The sequence below is a fragment of the Toxotes jaculatrix genome, chromosome 16 (assembly GCF_017976425.1).
Source record: "Toxotes jaculatrix isolate fToxJac2 chromosome 16, fToxJac2.pri, whole genome shotgun sequence".
NCBI lineage: Eukaryota > Metazoa > Chordata > Actinopteri > Toxotidae > Toxotes > Toxotes jaculatrix.
In genome coordinates this window covers 23,941,865-23,952,680 of record NC_054409.1, presented here as the reverse complement: position 1 = coordinate 23,952,680, position 10,816 = coordinate 23,941,865, and the positions used below count along the sequence as shown (strand labels likewise).

At 46.2% G+C, this 10,816-nt stretch overlaps 1 protein-coding gene across 1 annotated transcript; it reads left to right on the top strand.

The window, feature by feature from the left end:
- The first annotated feature begins 6,197 nt into the window (after positions 1 to 6,197).
- On the top strand, positions 6,198 to 10,759 carry ankrd34ba (ankyrin repeat domain 34Ba). The gene is made up of 2 exons (XM_041058310.1): positions 6,198 to 6,300; positions 8,017 to 10,759. The coding sequence occupies exon 2, from the start codon at positions 8,065 to 8,067 to the stop codon at positions 9,700 to 9,702; it is 1,638 nt and encodes a 545-aa protein (XP_040914244.1). The 5' UTR covers positions 6,198 to 6,300; positions 8,017 to 8,064; the 3' UTR covers positions 9,703 to 10,759.
- Positions 10,760 to 10,816: the final 57 nt, after the last annotated feature.

The window sequence follows — 10,816 nt, the reverse complement described above, 5'->3', positions numbered from 1 at the left end:
TACAGAGAAGAAAAAAAAAAACCGGAATCAGATCCGGATTTGCTGTGACCCCGCCCCCCCCTCCCTTTACCTTTAAAACAGCACCAGTTCTCCTCAGTACACCTGCACACAGGTGCCTGGCAGGTAGATTGTTCCAGCATCTTGGAGAACTTTTATACATGAACAGAATGTTCCAAATATAAACCACTTTAAGAATGAATTCTGTTTATACTTAAAATACCATCTGTGATATTAATAAAACTGTGATTTTAGACCGTGGTTGTTATGGAAATGTTTGTGAGTCTGTGAGTGTTTGTGTGTGTGTGTGTGTGTGTGTATGTGTGTGTCTCTCTCACTCTGTGCACAGACACACACACACACACACTTGAGAGGTGGACAAAAGCAGAAGTTTCTATTTCTGTAAACTGGTGATATGCTTCAGAAGAAGAGGTGTTTGTTTTGAAACTCTCATCCGGCCTGAAAGCACAAACAGATGTTGTAGTGCTTTAGTAGACAGTGAGTGTGTGTGTGTGTATAAATGCACAGAGACAGATGGTGTGTGTATGTGTGTGTGTGTGCATATATTTGTGTGTTTTTGCACTAAGCTGCCACAGACTTTGCCTTTCACTGCTCCACACACTCTGTACTCTGCACAGTGCAGCGGTTTTCCTGTGACCTCCGCCTCTGCCCCCACCCTACAGTCACAGGGTCAGTGCTGAATGTCAGAAACAGGCAACACTCTAGCGGCCTCTGGACTTTACGTAACAGAGAGCACATGTATCACGGCCGCTCTCACACTTCCACACCAACGAACAGCATCAAAAGACACAATATAACACACAGACGATGCCAGTCTAATCTGTTAGGCAGCTTAGTATCAGTTTACTGTGATGAAGTCTAACCCTGCCCTACTCTGCACTGACCTGTTGTGGTTTGATTTTATAGTGTGATAATGTGACAAAGACACACACACACACACACACACAGAGACACACACACACCTTGAGTTCAAGCCACAGTGCATCTTTCTCAGTGCAGCAGATACGGTGCCGCCCACATCAGCAGGGCTGACGGAGAATAATCAAACCCACGCTGGTGCAGATCTGTGCCCACCGGGATGTTAAAGCAGGACAGCCTGCTAGGGGGCCACACGCCGGCTCCCGTCCCACCGTGATCCTGAAACTCTCCAGCACAAACACATGCTCAGACACACATGAAGCGCGTTGAGGGACAGAAATGAAGCCGCAGCAGCAGCAGAAAGATTTTTTTAGATTTTTTGAGCATTTTTAGAACATTAAGATTTTGAATAAAAATAGGGACAAGTATTCATCCAATGCATGATGAGACATTTCACTAAAAACCAAAAAAACGTCAGCCTGGCTCCTCCTCTGCTGTGGCAGTATGTGAAAAGTCAGAAGGTCAGTGGAATTTATCTTTTTAGGAAACGTGAATGTTGGCACATTTTTGCACCAATTCACCAAATAGATACGGAGATATTTCACAGGACACATGAACATGTTGACAGACGGCGTGTTTGTGTGTCACACATGGTGCTAAAAGGGAATAAAACAGGGACCAGTGGAGCCTGGTATACTGTACACACTGTGCACACCTCACAGTTTATATCCACGTGGTGTTTGGAGTAGCAAAGAGGCTTGTGGTGCATCAGAGTTTCATTCAGGAAACTGGGGTTTGCCTAAAGTCACAAACCTGCACTTGCTGTTTTTGCTTTAATCAGTTCCAGAGCATTAAAGGCCACGTCTGACCCCGGTGTCCACAGACAAACAGTGGCAACGCTGACAAATGAAAAAGTCTCATCGCAGCTTAATATCATGAGTGGAGCTTCATGGGGAGGAGCACGGAGAGAAACAATCCCTCTGAGGTTAAAGGAGAGGGCAAGGACGCGCACACGTTGCATCACAGGCATCAAACTCACGCTGCCGAGTTTCCAAAGCCTGAAGGGAATCTGAGCGCCAACAACACAGCACAATCCTTCCACCAACTGTCAGAAAACTGTACACCGTCCACTGTGGCTGCTTCATCTCAGAGGTACTGTGGAACAATGCCAATGAGAACCACAAGAGAACCATGAGAGAGCCATGGTGTAAAACCAAAACAACAGGCTAAAAGAGGCTAAAACTCAGCTTAGAGCTCAGGTGTGCTGCAGAGTCACCGTTGATTCTTCGTTGGTTCATTCGTTGATGACACCTTCGGACTGACACTCGTAAATGTTTCAATCGAACATGCCTGGTGGGTGGTCCTGGAGGTCCTGGAGGTCCTGGGGGTCCTGGAGGTCCTGCGGGTCCTGCGGGTCCTGGGGGTCCTGGGTGAGGACATAAGGGGCTTTAATAACAGCTAGATATAGTCAGCAAAGGATTACAGAGGATTACTATTACTGTGTGCCTGCCACTATGACTGCCACACATACATCACCAAACATTACTGATCATGGTCTACTTTGTCTGTTATGACAACAAAGTCCAACTCACTGTCTCTGGTACTTTGCACAGTTTATACCCTGATGTGTTATTTTCTGAATAAAGTAAAATCAGACACAGTAGATCTATTTAGAATCTGTAGGAGCTGCTTAGCACATGAAATGCACAGCTGCTTCTGCATCTGTTCCATGTGATGTGCACTGATGCTTTGTGGTGTTATTTTGGGAGAGCACCTATGTGGAACCAAGCAAATGGCAGAGGAGACCCACAACTCCCCCGCAACACTGCAGTGCTTTAGTCCAGTGGTCTGCGAACACAGTGGTGGTTATTCATGTGGGCTATTCTCGTACCACATGACAGAAATATATCTCTGAGCAGTGTTCTCTCTGTCTTTCTGTGCTTTGCTTTGTCAAAAATAGAACTTCTGTAAAAATCTGTCCTAGGAGCAGCTTTAAAAAAAAACACTCACTGAGAAGAGGAGAAGTTTTGCTGCCACCAGCCACCTCAGCAGCGCTGACACTGCAGGTGATGTCCTGTCCAGAGGTGTCTGATGTGGACACTAACAGTAATGACAACAGCAGGTCAGGATGATTAACACACCAGGAAATGAACGCAGAGTTTCAGTGGTGCTGACAGGTGAAGAGACACATCTGTAAATACTCTTCATTCTCTCCACAGTCTCTCAGCTGAGACAGAGACAGTTAATGTCCCACTCTGTCATGGGAAAACTCAGCTTCAGACCTTCAGTTCAGTGCACTGCATGGTGGTTATGCATAAAAACAACATCTCCAAATAAAAAACTCAAAAGTGTGTTCTTTCCCTGAGAGGGCAATCAAGCAGGTGCCTGGTTAGTCATGATGGCTAAACATACAGTCCCGTGGGTGTCTCCTGTTTCCAGCTGAGAGTACTTGTTCGCAGCGGTGATTTCCATCAGAACAGGGCAGAGAAAGTGCAGGTAATGGCTGCCTGTTTCACTGCTGTACATCACATTCGCCACTCAAACAATGTACAGAGCTTTGTGCTTTTTATACCACAGCAGCTTCTGTGCTGAAATAAAAACCTAACGCGTTAACTGACATTTTACGAACAAAGCAAAGAAGCTTCTTCCACAAAATCTCAACCTGAAAATATAACAGTGAAAACTCATCTTATCTGACTCCTCTTCACCTCCCAGACCTCAGCACTTCCACCCAGAGGTCGTTATATAACTCCAGCTGGATGAACCTTTCCTGTGAGATGAAGGAAAACCAGCTGAAAGGTTTCAGCTCAGTCCTTGTTGTGGAAAAAGCTGCACTTTTGTCCATTTAGGTACAATGAAGCACCAACTATTTGACCATGCTGTCTGAATATCACCATCTATTTTACACTCAATACCAGCACGGACATGTACAGTATAAATATTACATATAAATGTATATTTAAATTTGATTTCATATATTTGACATGTATCCAAAACAGCCTGGAATAAGTTTAATTGTTGAATAATCCAAACTGTATGAACGTCTGATGAAAAACTGTTGTCCGATGCTGACACCTTGTGGTGGAGCTATGAACAGCGCCGTGAATTCACAGGTGTTTCTATGGCTACAGCAGAGTGATGGAAACCCAGAGCTGTGACACTGAGGTTACTGCTGCTTTAACAAGGTCACGCTTCGTGTTAAACACATTCACACAGGTTAATGTTTTTCATGTTAAAACCAACAAACTGGAACCAGCGTTTGGTTTTCCTCTCTTCTTCTTCTTCTTCTGTTGTGTTTTCATACATTAACCAGCATCCTCCCATCCTCACACTTTTCTGTGTCACAGAACAGCAGATCTGTCTGCATGCAAAGTGAACGCGCAGGCTCTTATTCTCGCACAGGTGCGCACACACTCCCACACAGACACAAAGAACAGTTCCTCTGGCACAATTACAACATGTGCCGTCATTCGGCCTCCTTGATGGTTGCCATGGAGATGTCATTGATAAGGTGGACAAAATAATTTTCCCTTCCGCTCATAACTAAAGAAAGTGCTGTGAGGCAGTTTCACCCTTAATAGGCTTTTGCCGGAGCAGACCTCCTTTAATGAAAAGACAAATCACACACGCTGTGGCGCTGGGTTGCTATAGCGCTTCACCTTGTGCGTTCATCTCTGTCAACCTTTCCTGATCTGCCTCTCAGTAACTCTCCTGAGCTCCGCCGCCGCTCCTGCTCCTCCTGCTCCTGCTGCTCCTCATGCTGAGCTGATGGATTAACCGTTTCTTAGACGCGGCGCCTGACAACAAGCCTGTGTCCCCTCTCGCTCATCGTATACTTTGTCCGAGGAGACAAACCTCGACTGCTGCCGCTCCCGTCTCCTCTGGCTTTCTGTCACACACACACACACACACACACACCAGCTCAGGACGTCGGTCACAGCTCTGCTTCGAGAGAGAAGATGTCTCCATGAGAGGACTAATCCCGACTGAAGGCTGGTAAGTAAAACACAACAATTCTTCACAAAGTTTGATTTTGCCACGTTGTGACCTCTGAAGAGGATCCGGGTCATAACCCTGAGGGAAACTGAAGGTGTGGATGATGTTAAGCTTCACGGTGGTTTATGACATAATATTTTAGCAGGTTGTGAAACAGATGATTCAATCATTTCTGACTAAAATGTGTAATTTCACTGGCTGTCAGTGAGAATATGTGCATACATACGCACACACACACGCAGTGACTGGGCTCTTGTAAAGGATGAGTGTGGTTGAGCTAAGCCTGTCCAGGTGAAGTGGAGCTTTCTGTCCTCGACCTGCAGAACAGTCTGCAGGCAGGGTGGAAACAACACACTGCAATATACTGCACAACAAACACATGGAGTGTGGTCCGGGTTTTAAGTATCAGGACGCTGGTTCGAGGGGGAACAGTGACTATGCAGACTTTCAGTTTGGGGGTGTTCACATCCACATGATGAACTGATGAACAGTGCAGGAAATACAGCCCTGTTTATACACAGAGTTCCTCAGATTCAGGAGCTTAGCCTGAGTACATCTGGATGATTCGCTGCTGAAACGATTCTTGGAGACGAGTTATTCTCATTATTTCATGCACAAAAGAGTGCATGAATAGAATAGAAATTTAATAGAAATTTAAAGATTAAGATCTTCTACGAGCATTTTAAATTTGATGCATTGTTGTCCTGTAAATTAAACCGACCCAACAGTACATCAAAGAGCTGCAGCATCAGTAATAATTATTATAATATATAATAACGTAAGTCTGACAGAAGCTACTTTTACATCTACACTTAGTTTGGTGTGTTAGCATGCTAACACGATTCGCCCTGAATGCAGAGGACAGCTGAGGCTGATGGGAATGCCATTAGTTGGTGATGGCGCCAGGTGAAAGGTCAGGGGATGACCAAGGTCACCAGGATCCATCACCTGGGGACCATGAACACCACAGTGGCGGACCCACTGACAGACTGACACTGCCATTCACTGCAAGGCTACAAACTGCCATCACAGCAACAACATACTTACAGAGCCTGAAGGTACTGCCCCGGAGGCAGTAAGAGACCTGCAGAGTTCTCTAACAGGGTTTTAATGACTGAGCAGCGCAGCAGTGATGGAAAGATGAAACTGCTGCCCAAAAAGAGAAAAAGCATCGTTGAAGGAACACCACCTCCACCTCATCTGTTAAACATGGTGCAGGTGGTGTTTTGTCTCTGACGTATTTGTGGCTGCCGGCGGAAAGAGCTCAGTTGTGTTCAGTGGTGACGTGACTGCTGACGGCGGCAGCAGCAGGACGAAGCAGAAGACAGAAAACGTGTTGTCTGCTCGTTGAATGTCTAAAGCCAGAGCATCTTAACTGGTGATGCCTCATCGTCCTGCACGCAGCCGAGGCAGCCAACCTAAAACCAGGTGTGTTCCTCTGATTTAACACATGGAAACTGCTTTCATTTTACTGCTCAGCTTATAAAAACAGTTGTGTTATGTCTGTGTATCTGGAGGGAAGTCTGAGAAGATCATTCTGATGTCACAGTGATTTTTTCAGGGTTATCTTATCTTAGCATCGTTTTCGTCTTTTGTCTTCTGACTGGTCCCTTATGGGAGGGGGATTATGTAAATGAAAGGTTTAAAGAGCACCTTATCATCCCTGAAAATCAAGATCAGAACCGTTACTGATGCTGAGCACGCAGTGTTTAACTTACTCTGTAAATTCCTACATGATTCACTGAATGTGGATGTGAACAGTCAACGAGTTTTAGCTGCGAATCAGCACTTCAAACGTTGAGCCTGGTGTTATTCTATATTTTCAGTGTTGTCAACACGTTATGAAAAACTAAAATGCCTGAGTCAGTTTCTCAGCACTGTCTGACTTCCCTTTCCTGTCTGTGGCTCATTCACTGAAGATTAAACAATTCATAAATGTTTTTTATTTCCTAAAATAACTGGAAAGTTTTGTTTTTATCAGACGGGAGGAAATAGTGCATTTGCTGGGGACTATTTTCAATGGTGCATTTATCCACATTTGGAGCTGTAGAGAGTGTGTGGGGGCAGCAGGACGGTGTGTGTGGGACTGAGTCAAGATAAACTACGGTGTGTGTGTTCATGATGATGACTGTGGCTCATTGATGTGTTTTTATGGCTCAGAGGAAGAAGATAAATGATACGTGTTTGTAGGACTGATTTACTGTGGGGTTTAAACTTTCCTTTGGATTTACTGATAAAAAGAAAAATTACTAAATGACCATACTGATCCTTTAACCTCACCACTGCCATCACAGATCCCTTACAGTGTAACATCTATGCAAAGAGAATCATCCCATGCAGCACACTAAATCATTTCTGTCCTTTACAGATGTAAATCTGTGCCGTGTTTCAGTTTTGCGGTCTGTGACTCACACAGGAAAATGTTATGTTACTGTCTGAGACATTGGTAACTGCCACCTTATCTGCTGCGGTGGAGAGAACCAAGGACAAACATTACAAAGGCTGATAGAAAGTGGCTTCCTCTGCTGGTGCTGCAGAGCGCGAGTGCATCAAAAACAACTGTTGAATGGATCCTATCTGCGAAAAAAGACAAGAATTTTATATGTTCTGCCTTTTCCAAACCCCAAACTACTCACAGAAAATGGAGCATACAGTGTTTTCATCAGTTTGAAAACAAGTGTTTTCTAAGAGCGCTTGAATCATTGAATTATGAGAAGCAGGACAAAACATCAGGGGATTTAACAGACAGACGTGACGGAGCATACATACAACGAGATGAGCTTTAGAATGAAAAGACTCGGAAAGGATGAAGCATGAGTGTAAGATGGGTTTGCTACAGCTCAAAAATTAATGCAGGGGTCTAGTGTGTGGCTTAAGAGAGGAGATGAGCATTTAGTGTATGCTGATTTCCTTTTAAAGAAATGTACATGTACAAACAATAACTACAAAAATATAGTGAATAAATAAAAGGAAACCTGTGGATAGATGGAGCAGTGGACTGAGTTCCTCAGAGGAGTGACTGTTAGGATGTGGAGCCGTTCCCTGGCTGCTGTGGTTGCACCCAGGCCATTAGCAGAAGGTCAATCTGTTAGTGTGTCATTGCTGCTTCTGCATAATTTTCATTTGTTGTGTTCTTATCCTCAGAAATCTGTCCTACTACATCTCCAAATCCACCCGCTGGGACTGAAAGGGATGGAGGGAGAGGGCTGTAATTCTGGGGTAGCGATGGACTCAGGTAACCCCTTACTGAGAGCGGTCTTCCTCCGTCGCCTGCGACTCACGCGGCTGCTCCTGGAGGGCGGGGCTTACATCAATGAGAGCGACAGCCAAGGCCAGACACCCCTGATGGTGGCCTGCAGGACCCAGCACGTTGATGCCCAGAGCGCCAGCCGGGTCAAACTGGTCCAGTTTCTCCTGGAGAAAGGAGCAGACCCCAACATCCAGGACAAGGAAGGTCGCTCCGCACTGATGCACGCCTGCCGGGAGCAGGCCGGCCCTGAGGTGGTGTCCCTGCTCCTGGACAGCGGAGCAGACATTAGCCTGGAGGATCAGTCTGGGACGTCAGCGTTGGTCTACACAGTCATGGCTGGAGACCTGAAGGTCCTGAAGCTGTTGCTTGACACTTGCAAGGCCAAGGGGAAGGAGGTGATCTTCATAATGACTGACAAATTCCCATGTGGGAAACTGCAAGCCAAGCAGTACCTCAGCATGCCTCCCCTTGATCCTCTCGATCAGACGGACAAAATGACATCGGCAGCTCCTGCATCGCCCTCTGAAATCCAGCTCATCACCTCCCCCCAGCACACCTCCTCTTCCTTGTGTCCCCCGAAGCCTGTCTTCTCCTTCAAAGATGCCCATTCCTGTGGCGTAAGCTCCCATCCATGTTCCCCATCGCGGTTTCGTGGGCTCGGCCAAGTGGCGGCAAACGGACTGCAGCAGCCCCTCCTGAGGCTGAACTCTGAGCCCTGGCTAAAGATCCCAGCTTCTCTGCTCACCAAGCAGCCTCATGCAGCCTCATCTTCACAAAATGACCAAGACCTCAACCGGATCGAGGACCTCTCGCTTAGAGTTCCCAAACTGAACGGCGACAACTGCACAAATTCAGACAGCTTCAAGTGGTATGAAAGAAGACTAGCAAGGGATAAGGGAATAGAAAGAGATGGTAAGAATGATTGTGTCAAACATGCAGGACAAAAGGTATCTTTACCAGGTCTCTTCTCATCTCACTCTGCCTCCCATCCCAACCTCCATTCTGAAAACCTTGGAACTGATTCAGTCTCCTCCTCCTCCTCCCTGTCTGGTGGCAAAAACCATGGCACTCCACTTCACAGCATGGCCTCGTCAAGCCTTCATAGCATCATCCAGAGGCGCAAACTGGGCGCAGACATCTACAGCTCTGACCCCCAGCTCGCTGTAGACATCCAAAATCTCCACGAAGAGCAGAGAGCAAGAGACCCAACAGACGGCAAGAAGCTGGCCCCGCTACGTTGCTCCAGCACACTGGGCTCCAGGGAGTCAGCGGCAGCCTCTGGCCCGAGCAGGAGAGTGCTGTCGGGGTACGAGCGCAGAGGCTCTGGAGCCTTCTTGTTGGACCACAACTCCCAGGCCAGACCTCGGTCTCTGCCACCCCTGGCCCTCAACTCCACCAACGCTCCCATCCTTAATGTTTACAACTTTGGCTCCGGTGCTGGGGGTGGCTCCTCTGAGAAAGAGTCCGGCCTAAAAACCTTCCTTCCCTCTGCCCCTCCCGGGCACCCGAAGGAGCTGACCAGGAGGATGCTGCTGAGGAGACACTCAATGCAGACGGAACAGTTCAAAACCACAGCCTGAAATTTGGCTGAAAGGAAAGTTCATCAGCGTGTCTTAATGTGAAATGTGTTGTCATGTGACGTAGTCTGTGTAGTGAAATTCAACGAGGGAAACCAAAGAGGATTTACAGCAAAAGAAAAACTAAGGTGGACGTAACAGCATACAAACTGTGGTTACCTTCCTCTGCTTCAGTGTGCTGTGTGTTGTCGCTGTGCATGTAGCTTCGGTGTGTTAGTTTTTGTGTGTAACTCTACCTTAAAGCTCGTCCTTAAAGCTACATAAAGATTTTTTTGGGGCAGAAAAAGCTGAAAACACTTTTAAACACGTTATCAAGCAAACAGCTGCCACATGGAGCAGATTCAGAGCAGCATTCATGTGGGGAGTTTCAGTCCTCACTGTCCTTTTGGTCACTCTGATGGAACATTCTTATCATAGTTATCAAAACATCGGAGACTGTGAGCATTTCTGAGTGAGGACGTTTGTCGTGCAGCTGAAAAGATCTGAACATTTAACAAAACAGGACTAAATTGAATTTTTGAAGACAGTTCAGGGTCAGTCCAGACTTTGTTAAACCGGCTTTCTGGAACAGGCTCCTCTGGAGTCACCCTGTAAACAAACAAAAGCTTGGATTTAGTTTTACTCACCAAAACACTCTGTGTGAACCCTGGAGGCCTGACACATGTTTGCTAGCAGTCTTCTTCTTCTTCTTCACTGCTTTTCATGGTGTGTTTGCCAACTCTCTGAGGAACAGTGTGAACCTACTGGCAGGAGTGTGTATTGCAAGCACTCGTGTACAAGCACACGTGTGACACACATGCATGAGAACCAACACGATGGGCTCATGAAAAAGCTTCTCCATAGTCAAGAACTCCACAGGGGATCTTTGATTAAAAAAATGATTGTTTAATGCAGCTTTAAAATCACTGAGTAGAATTTGAAAATATGCAACTATGGTGCCCCCCAGTGGCAGAATTAGAGAAGACCACGATGCACACAGCTTCAGTTTCTCAGACCATCAGAGCAGTTTGAAAAATGCTTTTCACAGTTACTACTTACTTAAGGAGTCTCACATGTATGTATGTCCGTGTGTGTGTGTGTGTGTGTCTGCTGCATCACTCCTTAAAAAGCATCTGTT